Source organism: Centruroides vittatus, unplaced genomic scaffold, assembly GCF_030686945.1.
Source record: "Centruroides vittatus isolate TY-2023 unplaced genomic scaffold, ASM3068694v2 scaffold_932, whole genome shotgun sequence".
NCBI lineage: Eukaryota > Metazoa > Arthropoda > Arachnida > Scorpiones > Buthidae > Centruroides > Centruroides vittatus.
Window position 1 is genome coordinate 1002461 of NW_027122721.1, and position 18111 is coordinate 1020571.

Below are 18111 nucleotides of genomic sequence, written 5' to 3' on the forward strand. Positions count from 1 at the left end.
ATGAGGAAATAATTAAAGAAATATCTGCCTCAGATGAACAAGATCAAGAAGACGAAGACGAGATCTGTGAAGAAAGAGATATTGGTCCTACACATTCTGAAGCTTTTCAGTGCTTATATGTCGCCATGAAGTGGTTTGAGAGCTAAGAAAAGTGTAACTCAGGACAACTTATAGTGTGTTAAAAGTATTTGCGATTTAGCAGCTTCAAAAAGAACAGCTAGCTTTAAACAAAAATCAATAATTGAATTTCTTAATAAAAAATAATTTAATATTGAAGCTATATATAAAACTAGACAAATAAAAATTATTCATACTTAATGTACAGTCAGTGGTGATATTCAGTGGGTTCGTACAGGTTCGGCCAAACCCGTTGTTAAAATTTTCAGTTTTCCGAACCTTGTTAAATACACGGAACATTTCTCAGTGGTTTTGTTTTTTTTTAAAATATATTAAAATATACATATTATACTCTGTAATACTACTAAACTAGATCCTTATACCCCATTCGCACCTAGCATTTCAATCTAGATTGTGAGCAAGGTCGGGACTATGTCTTGGTGCGATCTCTCTCAACCATTTCAATCTCGACCGAAACGAGGTTTAATCGCGATCGATTCAAGAGAGTTCTTGAAACTAGATCCAGTCATAAGAGAGATCCCACAATCTCACGCGCGCGAGATAATACAAGATAGCTGTGGAACACGTGTCAGGCTATGGACAGCGAAATAAAAAGGATATTGTATTTCGAGAGACGATGACATCTGTCTATTATCAGCAGTGCCATTCGGAGTGAAAAATTTCTCTGCCTGGAAAAAAAGGTCGACAGCACTAAAATACTATTATCTCATCATCACCCAGGGTTCATTATGTTCCAAATACGCCACTGATCGTTAGATATATTGCAAGAAAAGTTGTTGTATTTATTTCTAGCCAAAACTTCCATTTCGTTTGTCGGTGATTGTTAGGGAAAAATTTTCTGCTAGCGAACCCTTTGTTAATTATTTCGAATATCACCACTCTGTACAGTACATGTCTTTCACTGTCAATTTTTTTTTTTCGATTATCAAGATTTTTCCTTATCTGGACTACCTTCATCCCCAATTAGTCTGGATAATAGAGGTTCTACTGTACTGGATTAGATTATTTAGTACTTGTTTTCTTTAAAACTAACATTTACTTACCTGAACTTTATTATCAAAGACTTCTTGCCATATAATATAACTTTTCTTCAAAGCAGAAGCTAATTGCAATATTCTGTTTGAAAAAAAATGTGTCAATATTATGTACAGTACTCAAAAGTTGTGTAGGTAGTTGTAGAGGAAGCAATTATAGACAATTTTAACCTTACAATGGATGAAATTGATCTCATATTTACATCTTGTAAATTAATTCAAAGTTCACTGAAAAGCAGGGTTGCTTTTGCTACTCTCGTGTTCTATTGAGAAGCTGCTTCTGGTTTGTAAAGCTAAGTACTATTAATTTAATTATAAAAAAAATAATAGTAGTAGAACAATTAAAACAAACTACAGATTCACAGAAAAGATCATGGTGTTGTATAAAATCCCACTCCTGTACACTTTCAAAAATGTGTGATTATTTTTGAATTGTTCCTGATTATGTAACAGTTCTGGCTTAAGCTACATCAGTTGTTCTGCACACAGTTTTTATATGATTCCACAGAAAGTCTAGCAACAACAAATCTACAGACCTAACTCTTCCAATCCACTGATGTCCAAATATGCAATAAAGATGCTCATGAGCCAGAGTACCATTCTGCTGAAACTATAGGAACATTTTCAAGCAGTTCTGATAGCTTAGGTAACTGCATTGTTGATGTTTAGGACTAAACATTACTCATGAGTTCTTAGGTGCCCAAATACACCTAAGAACTTAGGTGTAATTTGCATTGTACACTCCTTTGAATGAAAGAGACTTTGTCAGCAAACATCCAAAATTTTATAAAATTGTCATATTATCTGCTTTGGCAAAGAAACAAACTAGAAAACTCAGAAAAATATGTGTACGTACAGGATGATACAGGTTGAAAATTGTTCTTGTGGATGACCTTCCATACTATCCCTCAGTTCACATGGGCCTCTATTAGTACCAGAGCAATTGCTCTGGTACTAATAAAGGCATCATTTTCAAATCGTTATGGTGTGAAAACTATACAAGGGCATCCATTATTTACTGTTGTCTATGAATGAACTATTTTCTCACAATCAACAATGATCAAAGTGAAGACCTGAATGATGAGGAACACCTTCAGTTAACAAATTTAAGGCCAATGATTTTCTGTGCTCTACTGTTTTCATTAGCACTACTATATCAAAAATATATCAGTAAGCTTAGCCTGGCTGAGTCGCTCCAGAATTAATGAAATGCTAGGCATTGTTGTGTTCTTATTGAAAATTAATTTTCATTATTTGCATATTCTAATGACAATTACTTGGACAGTACCATTTAATATTTGCATAGAAAGACAGATAGGAACTTAGGCTGTTGAAAATTTGGCTTCCTGACATAATACTGAAGCTGAAAAAGTATCTACTTTTGGTTAACTTCTATCCTCTATCTTTATAAACTGAGAAGTCAATTTGCATTAGTTTACAAGTTTAAAATTGTTTACAATTATACTCTCTATATAGAAAAAGCAATATACCCATTAACAAAAAAAGAAGGCATTAGAATCAAATGAATCAAAGGATAATTCTCTGTGGAACAAAACAAAGTTTAAAGAAACCCGTACTACTTTGCAGGACCATCTCTTGCCTGGATAGAGTCATACAGACATGAGGCATATCAGTTACTGTGCATCCAAACTTTTGGGAAGTGACAGGATTTTGTAGTGAGGCTTCCACCTATCTTTGGATAGTAGATAAAGTTCACAGTTGCAGCTGTTTGTGATTGTTTCAGATCACTAGGAGATGTGATCGTGGCAAGCAGACTCTAGACGTCTCAGACTTGTATGTGGCCTCATGAATCTGCTATCACAATCAGGTTGTAACAGTCTAGATGGCAGGCACTTCAGCAAATGGTCATCCTGCTTCTCTTAATTTGACAGAGTCTAGAAAATGCTGCCTCGTAATGTCTTTGACTGCATTGTACAGATACGCCTGGTATTTGAAGAACACTAAAAATTCCTGAACACAATGAGCTTCTGCCAGCCTTTTTTATAGAATACTGGAACCCCATTACATGGCATGCAATCAGACCACAACTGTAATCATTTAGAACTATGTAAATTGAGCTTTACAAAATTCTAAATCTTTTCTTGGTGTATAACTTTTTTGTCAATGAATATATCATAAAAGAAAATCTTTTGCATAATTTTACAGCTCATTTCACAAATTTTGACAGGATTGTTTTCCCTGATACTTTGCATTTTTAGTCTATTTACTTTTTACTTAGTGAAGGGATTACTTGTCAAAGAGTTATCTATAATCTTTGTACAAGGTCACTGTGCATAACTAAAAAGGGACTCTTGACTTTTTAAATTTTCCAGAGTCCTAAGTATTGCACATTGTCTGGCCAAGATATGTGAAATGATCTATATATGATTTTTATTTATAATTTATAACATATTTATCATTAAAACTGAATACTCTATAACAGATACTCTTTTAAATTAATATAAGTTCCTCTATAAATCTGAATTTCAAATTGACGTTACATCTTTGTTTCAATTCTCCAATGCTGCTTTCAAAAGAAAAGCAATACTGCACGTTTTTTTTACAGATAAAATAATAATTATTATTAACTATCAGATCTACCTTTCCTTCGAGAATTATCTCACTCGTACAATCACAAAAATATTTTTGAATTATTTTAAAAAACTATCCATGTATTTAATAATCAAAATAATTTCATAGAAACACTTAAACTGTTTTTAATTTTAGATACCTTATATCAGAAAGTAAAGTGTATTAAAAACATACAAAAATTCGTCACATAACATTGTCAGTACCATAGTTCCCAAGAATCTATTAAGTGAAACAAGATATAATTTGGGTAACATTGTTCTAATCGGATCGTGTTTGTAACCTCCAGCATTTATTTCCCTAGTCATAGAATCAACGTTGTCAAATTTTCTTTATGAAAACAGTAATGATGATTGTAAATGATTACAAATATACTTTGTATCATTCCTCAATAATATTACAAGGGTCTGCAGTATTTTAATTCTCTAGAAAGTCCAAAAATAATTTGCTTACTTTTAATAATTTTTACAGCATTTTAAAATTAAATTTTAGTGAAAATTTTGTTCATTTTCTTTATATGAAATTATTAAAACTTCTTTATTTAGTATGCAATAAAAATGTTAAAGAATTTACCAAGTTAATTCAGCATAAAATAGAATGATTAACTACATGATAGCATGAACAATTTACATTTGTTAATTCAGTATAATTTTAAACACTGCCAACTTGTCACCGTCCTACTTTGTCGTTTTTGCTGACAATGACAAACCATTCAGCAAATTTCTAATGGTGCATGCCAAGTTAATAATGAAGAAAAAAGTAGAAATTTGATTATAAGATTAAAATAACATTTAAAAATATTCAATATCTAACAAAACCAATTTATATTTTAAAAATTATTAAAACTTACAATCTGGAAAAATTTGTAATTCTTCCTAGTTAACAGCAATGCTACTTAATGAAGTGAAGTGAATGTAACAATAATAATAATAAATATTAATCCTTGTCAAGACTTTGATTTGTATAATTTCTTCCATAAATTTTAATTTAGGCTAATTAACAAATTATAAGTCTTAATAATTCATACCCATAATTGCATTTTGTTATACTGCAATGCCATATTTTCATAATAAATATTGTGCTGATGTTAAATATATATCTATTTATATTTTAGAGTTGATTAATTGTTATAAAAAAAAATTAGATATCATTTACCTTGTCTCGTAATATTCTTCTAATTTTGAATAATCAACTCCAAATTTTTGTTTTTTCATAAAAGCAGTGATATTTGGATTACTTTTCCTGAAATTTTAATTAAATTGTGATTCATTTCTTTGAATAAAATATAATTTTATTGATGCTAAACATTAATATTTATATGATATACTGGTTTTATTCGAATAATATCCATGGCTACTATTTAAAATTGCATATTCTCTATGGTTACTATTCGAGGACAGTTGTTATTTCCTGTGCATACACCCATTTGATGCCTGTTATTAATGAAGTATTTAAATATTTATCAATGAAAATTTGGACTTTTTAACATAAATTATATTTGAAATGCAACTGATATCTTTATTTACAATGAGTGTGTTATTAATACTTTCTACATATCGGTAATAAGAAAATAATTTTAAAAAATGCATCTATTGTAAATTTATAATAGAAAATGAAATGTGCAAATTTGTTTGTAAAATAAACACGGTACCTACCAATCGTAGAGTTTACGGACATTTATTAATTTTACATTGCTTTTCAAAGATTTCAGAAATCCTCAAACACTAGATGTGGTTATTATTTGAATAAAACTAGTATCTGGTATAACATGTACAGGTACATTAAAATTAAAACACAGTTATTAGTATTCTAAACAGACTTTAAATATTTAAAAAGTAATTGCTGTTTATATTTTTTACAAGATATAAAACAAATTTTAAAAAATAAACATAGAAAGGCTGAAAGAATTTTGATGTTTAGAGAAATTGACAGAAGTTTAAGGTTAGTCAACAGTATTTATGATCTTATTTCAACTGATAACAATTCTTACAACATTTAAGCAAAATGTTTTAACTTTTTATATAGGAATTGTTATTTCTATTTTGGATACTGATATAATTCATATTTTTTTATTGTTATTAATTATCATTATTTGGCTAAATCAATTTAATTACTTTTTTCTACATTTCACAGACATTATAATTCAGTACTTTCATCTTCAGTAAATACTTATAAGCATATAAAGAGTTAATTATGTTTTTATTCTAGAGAACAGAAAATACATTATATATTATATAAATAATTAAATATTTTTTGATGAATTCATATAAAATTTTTGAATTTTAAAAAATCTTTTCCACAATTTCTTAATTCACATGTATATTTTCTGGAAGCTCATTGATTTTAAGAGTAGTTTACTATAAATAAATAAAAATTAACTATATCTAATAATCTATTTCAATGATATTAAAGGTTGACTGATCTGCTACCACATGAGATACCATACAGTAAGCTTGATCATTATGGATGGATCTGATCTGCAATGGCAACAACATGGATATGGGATGGGATGAGTATCATTACACACACACTTATACTACTAAAATAAAATGTACAGCATAGATCATAATTGAAATCAATTCTTCCACAATAGAAGATTAGCATTACCAAGACAAGAAGACTAATATTACCAAGCAGCTACTGATTGATTTACTAAGGAAAATAACTTAATAATACAAAGAAATTACTTAATGTACATTATGATGTTTACTTAAGACTAGTAATTTGAAGAATGAATAAATTAAAATAATTTTTATAACTCTGAAGAAGATAAATGATAACATATATTCTGTATGAATTCATTCAGTTGTATATATTTACAATAAATGTTATTAATAAAAGTCGTCAAGATTTAGTACCGCAATGATGAGAACAGACAGTTTAATTCTGGCAACTTGTATGTTTATAATAAGTTATGCAAATGGCTAAATTATGACAGAAAATACTTCAAATAAAAATTTTTTTTGCATGAATTAAGCTGTCTATTTACTAAATTTATATATTATTAATTTATTCATTACCAACAATCAAAGCTAACTTCATCTCCTCCTAAATGAAGGTAAGTATCTGGAAAAACTTTTGCAACTTCTGAGAAGAATGAATTAAGAAATTTATATGAACTTTCTACAGTTGGATCAATTGGTCCATATGTACCGTCTGGTACTCCATTTTTATAACAGGGTGTCAATAAGTCAGGCTGTCCCTTTCCCCAAGATAATGTATGACCTAAATTATTAAATAAAATCTTCAATTACAATTTAAATAAAAAAAAGAAGAAACTTAATTTATGTTTAAGTATGTTTATTATTAATAAATGAATAGTGAGAGTTAATTTTTTGATGGTTATAAATTTTAAAAATAAAATGACGGAGAAAAAATAATTTTATTATTTTATTTGTTTAAAGTATTAGTGGTAAGCTTATTTTTCCTTAAAATGAGAGAAGATATCAGTATGCCATATCAATAGCCAGCATGTACTGGCAATTACTCAGTAAAAAAATTATATTTTCAAGTGAGAAGTCTGGTGACTAGCACAATAAAAAGAAATGAAATGAACTTGAGCACTATTGGCCACAATAAATGCAAAGTGCTGATTGGGACTCCACCTTTAGATGAGTGGATAATACTCTGGCAATTGTCTTTCTCCTCTATGTTCTTGTTAAGAAATAAAATATGGAGAAGCACTAATGATAATATTTTGAAAGGAAAAGATAAAAATATGGTTATTAAAAGAACACCATTTAGCAACTTCCACTAAATCCAAAGCAAGAAATGTGGAAGAAAATGCAGACTGAGATATAAAAAAAGATTTGGAAAGTACTATAAATATGTTCATTTATAAAGAAAAAATAAGAAATTAATAGTATTTAAACATTGTTTTTAGTTGTTATATCTTTCCTAAAATAGAACTTTAGTTTTCAGTTATCATATATGTGTAAACAGAAGTAATTTCTGCAGCTTAACATTTTTAGACAAAGAATATACTAATAAATTTAATCCTACTTTAAATGTGACTTCTCTTTCAGATGAGACATTTTATAAGTTGAAGGACAAATATATTAATTGATTTTGTTTTGTTTAAAATAATCATATTCTATTATCTACGATTTAAAACTTTAAAACAGCAAATTTCTAATTTTTATAATCTATACTGTATTTTTTTATGCAAATTTCAAATTTAGTTATCGTCACAAATACATAGTTGCATTATTTTAATCCTAAATGAAGAAGAACATCCTCCACAAAGTGGGATATTACTAGCTGTGTGCAAAAGAAAAATTTTACATTTTGTTTGTTTACTGTATACATATGTAAAAAAGTCAAAGAAATTACATAAAAGTAATATTATTTATTGTACACTTCTAAGAATATAAAAAAAAACTTTCTTAAAAATAAATAAAATTTTCCAAGCAAGAAACAGCAAACTTTCACAATGCTCATGAGTGGGTCAGTACAGACGGCTGGATGGCCAAGCGGTCAAGGTAGCAGCCTACCACTCTGAGAGACTCTGGTTCAGATCCAAACGGGTTGAAAAATCCCCAGGAATTTTTCGGGGGTAGTCCGTTTGGATATGTCGGGCCCCATCCCTCACCACCTGGCCGCCCCATTGTGGACCTGGCCAAATCCATAATGGGCTTGCTAAAAAGAGACCCTCTTAGTGCCCACAGAATGGAAAGAGTTAAAATTAAAAAAAGTGGGTCAGTACAAAGTGCTTGTAATGTAGAAGTTCACTTTCTCAAAGTGAATGTGTCAATCTAATATTATTATTTACAGAGTTAGAGAATTTATTAATTTATATAATCTAACAAGACATCAGATCATCGTACCTGGAGTGTCAAATTCGGGTACTACCCTAATTCCTCTTTCTCTGGCATAGTTGATTACATTAGCTACATCAGACACTGAATATATATGTGTTTTTGGATTGAATGCACCCTAAAAATATTAAAAGTTTTCATTTTCTAAATTAATAAATCTAAATTAATTATACTAGTTTGCATAATTCATTTATTTTAAATATTTGGAACTATAGAGTGTGATTCAGATCACTTAACTAGAACTTACATATATCTGAAAATAATATCAAATAGTAAAAATTAAGTATATTAAAAGTTCAAACTTATAGAAAGGAAAAAGTTTATAAAAATGGAATTTATTCCATTAATTAAAAGTAAAACTGAATTTTTTTTTTACTGCTTTACATAACTTTTAACAACACATATTTTATTGTTTGGTTTTATTTTCAGTATTTCCAGTGTAAAATTTTAATTCTAAAACATTTACCATATCTCTATGTATTTTATTCTTACTTACCTTAGCACTCAAGTTAGGAAATGCTTTGCTGACATATGGAAAAGACTGATCATCAACGATATGCCAATGGAAAACATTCATTTTATTTTGTGCCATAGCATCCTGTAATTTATTAGAGAGTTTATTTTAAATGCATTTAATGTTTAAAAATTTAAATAAAATAAAGATACTTTATTATTAACATTTCATACTCCTATTTATAAATAACAATGATTTTGTTTCCAAATTATAATTTCATAATTATGTCTATGTATGATAATATGACAGTTCATATATATTTAAATTTGAGCTTAAATTCTGAAAAATTAAAAATACAAAAATAAAATATTCAATTGTTGTAATAAATCTAGAAAATTAAAAAAAATATAAAAGAATTGGTTTAAAAAATATTTATACTATTGGACATGTTACATCTTAATTGTATTTTCAACATACAGTTTATCATTCTACATCATTAAATTTTTCTGGTAATAGATAATAAAAGATAATTTTAAATATATATTTATTATTTTTTGTTAATAATTCATGTACAGTAGAACTTGATGTAGAAGTTTTTCACGGACAAATTTTAAAAAATCATCTTAATCTTTTTTTTAGTGTTTAAATTCTATGGTATTTTTATTTTAAATTTTAAAAATATATACTGTTAAATAAGTATATGCCACAAAAAATTAATGCTCCAAATAGTGATCAACAGTGTCTCTACAGTGCTCAAAGTGAAAATCCAGTGATAAGATGCATAACTTTCCCAGCAAAAACATTTAAAATTGTGTGTAGGTGCATCTTTTATAATATTTTATTTAAACAATTTTTATATTATTAATTGTTATAAAATTGCAGAAAGCTTAATTTTAAGGGTAGAGATGAGTTTTATCAAAAATTGTAAATGCAAATAGTGAGTAAAATTTTCATTAAGTCTGACCACACTCGAGATATGACACGACTCCCTATCTTCCTATTCCCTTGACCTTTAACCATCAAAATTTAATAGCACCGATCCCCAATATGCAAATCTTCCTGCAAAATTTCAGAAATTTTCAACAGAAGGCACAGGCAGGGCCGGCCTTCTCGATAAAGGGGCCCGGGTGCAAGAAACTATTTGGGCCCAAATGTTTTTCTAAAATAAAAAAATTTACAAACACGAACATATATTAATGCATGTTTATTTAAAGCGTGATTTTGTTCTTGCTAATACATTAATTACTTCAGAAAAATTACAATTTTTTGCAATTTCTTTTTCGATGCTTAATATAGCAAGTGCATTTAAGCGTTCTGCACACATGCTGGATCGAAGATAATTCTTTATTAATTTTAATTTGCTGAAAGAGCGCTCAGCACTTGCTATAGTAACTGGCAACGTAAAGAAAAGTTTTAATACAGTTAATACATTTAGAAATAACTCATTATAATTATTATTTAGTATGTATTGCAATATATCTTGTGCGTTATTTACATCCCTTTCATTCAAAATCAAATCCCGTAGCAAACCAATTTCCTGGATTAGGTTTTCATCTACATCTTTGTTATAAAAATTTACAAAGTTTTTGGAACATTTTTCTAATTCATGTTTTTCTAAGGTTTTCATATCAGTGATTAATTTGAAATCAGAAATAATATTTGGTATACTTTTAAATCTATCTTCTATTTGTACAATAACCGTATCAATTAGAGTGTTAAAAAAAATAACATCTAAATTCCTCTACCGGGTTTTCTATAACTTCATCTTCTGCTATTTCGGAATATAACCTTTTTCTTTTTCGTATTCGTTTTTCAGGAAAATGTTCTGAAATATTTAAATTACGTGCTAGCACTTTTGCTTCGTCTAAAAATGTGTTAAATTTTGTTCTTAAATTTTGGATTTCAGTTTTAATTTTATTGACTAAATTAAAAGCCGACTCAAGAATAATTGTTTTTGCTTGAAATAGTATATTGATTGCGTTGATTTTAGACAACATTGCAAACCATACTACTAAACATAAAATAAATGGCATTTCTTGTATTGAATCCAATAGACTTTTAGCTTCGGATACCGCTGTATTATCGTTACTTACATAAATAAATTCTTCTAGGGCATTACAAGTTTGTTCAAACTGTGTATACACTGCTTTAACCGAATCTATTTTGGCTTCCCAACGAGTGTCACATAATGGTTTAAGAGTAATGTTTAAATGTTTTTGTAGAATTTCCCATCTCTTTGTAGATGCAGAAAATAAGCAATATAAACGTTGCAATATCCCAAAAAAATTTTTACAATATATACTGCTGGAAGCGGCATCACAAATTAATAAATTAAAAGAGTGTGATAGGCAAGGCACATATATTGCATGAGGGTTTAGAGCAATTATTCTAGATTGTACACCTTTATATTTCCCTTTCATGTTGCTACCGTTGTCGTATCCCTGCCCTCTGCAATTCATAATATCTAAATCAAGCTCACTTAATGTTTTCAATAGAGTTTTTGCTAGTCCTTCTCCAGTCACATCAGTTGCTTCAATAAACCTTATAAATGACTCATTTATAATTAATCTTTTCTCTTCAAAATTTACATACCTAATAATAACTGAAGTTTGTTCCTTATGGGAAATATCAGGAGTACAATCCATTTGGACACTATAGTATGTGGCTGCTTTTATATCGTTTTTAATTTTGTTAAGGACTTCATCTCCTAACGCAGAAATAATTTGTTCTTGTGATCTATGTGCTAAATGATGCACAATTCTATTTTTCGAATTTTTTATTCTGTTTATATGATCCATTAACACAGAGTCGTATTTACTTAAAAATTCGATTAAACTTAAAAAATTTCCATTATTAGGCGTTCCTATTATTTCATGGGTTCCTCGAAGTGGAAGATTATTACATGCTAAAAATAGAATCACATCTACAATTCTTTGAAATAGTAATTTAAGTCGTTCCGTTTCCTTATTTATATTAACTTGATTAGTTTCATCAATAGTCGAACATAAATTTAGTCGTTTTAGTAATTCTTTCCAAGCAATAAACGAATTAAAGTGACAAATAGAACGCTCATGATCTTGAATTACAGTTGACAGCTTTCTCCAGTTACTATAGCCACCTATAAACCGTGTAGATTGTTCATTTCCTCTTCTTTTAGAAAATAGTATACAACAAAAACAAAATACCGAGTCTTGCGTTTTTGAATAAATTAACCAGCTGCGAAGCTGGGTTTCACCATTTGGCATTTTTTTAAAGTAGTACGTAGTGGAAAATGACCTACCTTCATCATTCTTAGCAAAAACTCCTTTGTGTTGTACAGGTCCGGTTTTAACACAAAACATTCGAAACTTATCAGTTATAATACTTGGCCATAAATCTGGATCACTTATGTTCATTTGATCATATTCGTTATTGTCATTTTCGACGTTATTTTCTGATTCGATCATATTTGTATAAACATGCGGTTCTTCAACGAATTTCACAGTTTCAACATTTTCATTGCAAGACTGTGTAGTTTGTGCGGAACTTTCTTCTCCAGTTGAAGCTTGAACTGTAACTTCTGAAGTCGAAACAATTTCATTGCTGGAATTACTTCGTAGCCAAGAAAACAGATCTACTTGTGATTTCTTGAAATTTAGCTTTTCTACTTTTTTCTTTTCTGCTAATTTTCTTTTTTGACACCCAGAGGGATATTTCCTTGGCATGGACATGATTAGATGTAACAATAATTAAACGTTTTGTAGTATGACACGTCTTTCTTTCTCGTGCTGAACTCGAACTCTCACAACTTCTCGGAGGCTCCTTGTAAAGTATTGATCTTTTAGCAGAGTGGGAACAAAAGAAGCGCGACCTTGTCAATTGGACCCACGTGCGGTCGGGTAATACCACTTGTAAGGTCAACACCTTACAGAGGGAAAACAAAGGAAGCGCCGGCTTTGTCAATAGGACCCACCTGTAGGCTGTAGTCAGACCGAAAGTTCCAGAAATAAGACAGACAAAAAAAGATAGAAGAAATTATAAAAGAAACATTAAAACTACGATTATATACCAGGGGCGTGCCGTGACATTTGATGATAGGGAAGCTGTGTTTCTGTAAGAAGCCGACATCCAGGGGCAATCAGTCAATTGCGCGTCAGTGATGGTCTAGGCTCCATTCGTATCGTTTATTCGATAAGCCAGTAAAAACCGTAGACTTCTCTAAATGCATTTTTAATATCACGATTACATTCCGAATCGCTAGCCACGATATAAGGGCTACAATTAAAAGTAAAATAATAAAAACTTACTCGGTGAAATAAAATATGTGGTGGATGTACTGGTACATACAAAATATTCTTCAATTATATGAATATACTTTTAAAGAAAATTATAATTAAATATAGCTTTGCAAAGAAACGTACAGTACATAAAGATATAAAATATTCTTTACTTTTAAAATTTTAAAACAATGTACTTAGTCAAATAGCTCCCTACCAGTGGCTAATGGATGGAATCGAAGACGGTTGCAGAGGACTGCCAAATCCCCAGGGTGCTGATACCGGTCAATGTCAAATACCTCTTTTGTCGCATCACTAGTATATCTCAAAGGACGCGACAGGGCTGTTGTAAATTTTAAACGTTTCTCACCATAGCCGTAAAAATCTAAATATGTTAAACTTAAAAGTCATTTGTTTTCTAACTAATTCGTTTTAGGACCAGGTGTTGTCCACGGAAATTTCCAAAATTTACAACTTTTCGGTCACTCTCGTCGAATTGGAAAAATTTGTCTTTATTACATCTAATACAATATTTCGAAGAAATCAGTCCCCACTATACTCGGCTGTATATTGGTTCGGTTAAGCTTTTGTTTAAGTAATATTCCGGCTCTTTCATCGGGGTTTTGTTTATGTCCCCAATTCCCTAATCGCTTAATTATTTAACTACTTCTTAAGTAGAAATAAGTCGAAACCGGTTACTTTCTACTCGAATATTTGTAGTATCGGGAAAAAAGTGGAAAGACAAATTTTTATGACAAACGAATACATAAATCGTATAATTTTATATGGCCGACGGCCACAGTATTATTTTCATTTCTTAACGCGGGCTATATGGTTTTGAAATTTTTTTTAAAAAGTCGAATTTAGGTGGGGATCCTCGGGAGTTCCCCGAATCAAATAACAAAAACTAAACATTCGCATCATCGAGAATTAGTTTAAAGATTGTCGAAATTCAGAGATCTACAATAATAATGTTTACGATAAAATGTACTTTTCGTCATACTGATAACGATAGGAATATTGTCAAGTTTTCGTGTGCATTCTTGATAATGTTGGGGCCCCCTCAATCGCGGGGCCCCGGTGCGTAGCATCCGCCGCACCCCCCGATGGCCGGCCCTGGGCACAGGAGTTATTAAGTTTCAAAGTGGATGAAAAAAATCATGCCCCATACACACTAACATCCATACATTGAGAAATGAAAAAAGCTATTTGGGAGATTTTTTTTCTCTATGTGTAAAAGTCTCAAGTCCAAAACTGTAAAGTCTTGGAAGGGTTCATTTTTTTGACCCATTTTCATACTGTCTCTCTGTTATATAACAGCCATGAAAGTTAAAAGATTAATATATTTCTAAACATTATCATGAAAAATCTGTAAATAATATATCTGTAATATTAGCGCTATTATAAATATTTATTCAAATATATTTATACTTGAAATCAAATTTCAATTTGAAATTATTGACAAACCTGCTCTAGAAAACATGTTCATAAAATGTAGAAAAAATAACTGATGCAGAATTTAACTGCTTCAGTAGACATACAAAAACAAAAATACACCGAAACCTTTTAAAATCAGCAAACTTTCACTTTAATGAACATCAGCTAATTCTTTCAACCATATTCAATGGTCAACATCAAACTGTTTTACAGAAATCTAATGTTTTAAAATTAAATGAAACATCAAGTATCAAATATAAAAATCTTGAATGATATTTAAAAATGGAAACTACACTTTAATTAGTTAAAATACAATTTATTTAATGCATGTCAGCTAATGTAATGTGTATTAAAGTGAAGGTTTGCTGATTTAAAAGGTTTCAGTGTATTTTTATTCTTGCAAAAACACAGTTATATAGAAGAAAGTGCAAGATAAAGATGGACAGGCATTATTAACTCAACTAAATGAAGCAAAAAAGTGAGAAACAAAATAATAAAATCAAAGAGAAATTATTGAACAAATTCTGTATTATTGTTATATAATACTGTATAAACATTTTTGGATGCTAGAATTGTGTACAGGAAGTTCAATCAAATAATTTTAATTATTAAAATCTAATAAAATAAAATAATTAACACTTTAGTGTTGTGGCGTTACAATCACGATTTTTTATATACGTACTCGCTAGCACTTTAGAAAACCGAATGTTCGAAAATCAATCGTATTCGATTTTTGGCCCGAGGACGGTGGCTATAAGCTATTAAGAGTGCTAGCGGATATGTCTAAAGTATAAAAAATCGTGACTGTAATGCTACAACACTAGAGTGTTAATTATCTTATTTTATTTGAATGTTGGTGTAAAGTGTATTTTATAATCATTATTAAAATCTATTTCAAATTTAGTAAATTACAGAATTCTTGCTGAAATATAAGAATTTTATATATTAGCTGGCTTTTCTGTACTACCAGTACATGAACTTATTTTTGGCTAATTTTTGTTTTAATACAGGTATTTCTCACTTTACGACCTATCTGCTTAACAACCACTCGCACTTATGACCAATTGACTTTCGACCTGCAATTCGGGGAATCCCCTTTCTCAGCTTGAGTGTTGGTCAGTGGCGAATGGTGACATGCGCACTAAGCGTACTATAATATGCTAATAGCATACTATAATAGTCTTTTTATGAATAAATTTGAAGTTTGTTGCATAATTTGGATAATTTTACAATGATCCTATATTCCCGGCGCAAGCTCCTCACTTATCGACCAATTTGCTTAACGACGTAGTCATCGGAATGGAACTCGGTCGTAAAGTGAGGAGTACTTGTAATAAAATTTAGACAGAGGATGAATTTAACCTACATTAAACTAATATTTTAACACAGCTTGTATTAATGTAAACACTATTATAACCTGTATAGTTTTTAATGTTACTATTGCTGTATAAAATGCGCTTATATATTATATTTTCTAACTAATTACTTGAGATTTTGAAAAAAAAAAAAAAAAGATTAAAATTCTAATTAATTAACTGAAAACATTTAATTTAGTTGAATTAATTTTCAGAAAAACAATTTTTAAAATTACCAGATTTTGCAGTAAAATATTCACTGGAACAAAATGTCTTGAAGTATCAAGAAGAACACCACGATGTGAAAATCTTGGAAAATCCAGAATAAGTGTAGAATTGACAATGAACTAAAAACATAAAAAATATAAAATTCTTTAGTAAAAATTCTATATAGTCAAATGTAATTACATACATTTTTAGACTCGTACATAGAAGTAAAAACTCTATATTTTTATTATTCTTAATTCTGGTTTTTTAGCAAACATTTTTATTTTTAAAATGATTAAATGTGTAAAGATTAATATGTTATAACAAATTAAAATTTTAACAATAAATAAATAATTCAAAATTATAATGATTCCATACTATTCACATTTAAATACTACCGATATTACTAGTAATGTAAAATAATATTTTTATAAATTTCTGTTTTATTGAAAAATTAGCTATTAAAAAAATAAATTGTAATAATAGTCAATATTACGACTTTTCTACGATACAATATAATAAAAAAATTTATTCAACATATGCTGTAAGGATGAGATTTCACCTTGAAAACATTTATCTTAATTTTTCTACGCATTTCTAAATTTTAAGATGTGTTTTTCTCTTAAAAGTTGATTTTATTTCTAAGACTCATGATAAATTTTCATGATTCATATACATAAAATCAATTATTAATAAAATACTTATTAATAGACTATAGCATTTTATGATGGGGTCTTTTTTTTAGTAAAAAATTCTATTTTGTTAAAAAGTTATGTGGAAAAACATCAACTGTTTACATTTAACTTTTTCTTATACCTAATTAAATAAATTTATTATAAATTAATTAATATTGTCTTTATGATAATATTAAATAAATATTTTTAAAAATGGCACGCATTTATGAATATTTTCATTTAAATTATTAAATTTAAATCAATATAAGATTAAATTTTCTGACATTGACTGTAAGGAAACCTTTATTATATGCCCCTTATAGCCAACATTTAGTCTCTACGATGCATTGTCAGAGTGCCTTCATGCCTTAAAATAATGTTGCATACATACTACCACTTACATTTATATATATTTCCTCTTCTTTGCCATTTTCTGCTGACATAAAGATGTACAAGTAGAACAGTTTGAAAATTTCAAAGCTATATTCTCCAAATATTTTGTTCTTGCTGCTCAAAACTACAACTGGAGAACTCCATTAACACTGGGTGAAAGGTCTTTTAAGTAGTGTGTTGTTATTTCTCTCAATAAGAAGAAATAAATTTGTTCGATGTTGCTACTGGTCATTTACTTTATTTAATATTTTTAATACCGAAACTTTTAAAATTAATTTTGATTTTCAATTCATATATATTACACGCTAAAAACATTTTTTAAACATTCTATTAATATTAACTGATTAATATATATTAACAAAGTGTAAAAATTTTGGTAGAATCATTAATTTTAATAATGCTTAATATATCTGAGTACAGTTAACCAGTCTGAAACTGTAATCGGAATAGCTGAATGGCTCAGATGATGAGGGCACAGCCTACTGCTCTGGAGACCTTGGTGATTTTTCATGGGACCCAAGAATTTTTTTATGGATGGTCAATCGTGGATATGATGGCTATCCCATCACTAACTAGCCTCATTGTTGGCCTGGCCAAACCCCCATTGATATGGATAAAAGGCTCTCTTAAGACTAACTGAATGGAAAGAGTTTAAAATGTAAAAAAGGTAGTCCACTTCAGATCAAGTTGAACCCTGATTGATGGAATTAGAGTTTTGTATACTTATGGGTTAAAGTTGAGAATTTTGCCAGATTGC

General features: G+C 29.2%; 1 protein-coding gene and 1 long non-coding RNA gene across 3 annotated transcripts in view; both read right to left on the reverse strand.

The window, feature by feature from the left end:
- Positions 1-18111, reverse strand: part of LOC136990417 (beta-hexosaminidase subunit alpha-like) — a 376498-nt gene that overhangs the window by 351750 nt on the left and 6637 nt on the right. For both annotated transcript variants that reach the window (XM_067288809.1, XM_067288808.1), the window contains exons 4-9: positions 16317-16427; positions 9075-9176; positions 8588-8696; positions 6782-6986; positions 4917-5003; positions 1182-1254 (exon numbers count right to left, since the gene is read on the reverse strand). In XM_067288809.1, coding sequence (XP_067144910.1) covers positions 1182-1254; positions 4917-5003; positions 6782-6986; positions 8588-8696; positions 9075-9176; positions 16317-16427 — 687 coding nt within the window. The remainder of the gene's footprint in view (positions 1-1181; positions 1255-4916; positions 5004-6781; positions 6987-8587; positions 8697-9074; positions 9177-16316; positions 16428-18111) is intronic.
- On the reverse strand, positions 13063-14401 carry LOC136990423 (uncharacterized). The gene is made up of 2 exons (XR_010883059.1): positions 13462-14401; positions 13063-13385 (listed from the first exon to the last, which is right to left on the reverse strand). It is a non-coding gene; the product is annotated as an uncharacterized lncRNA (long non-coding RNA).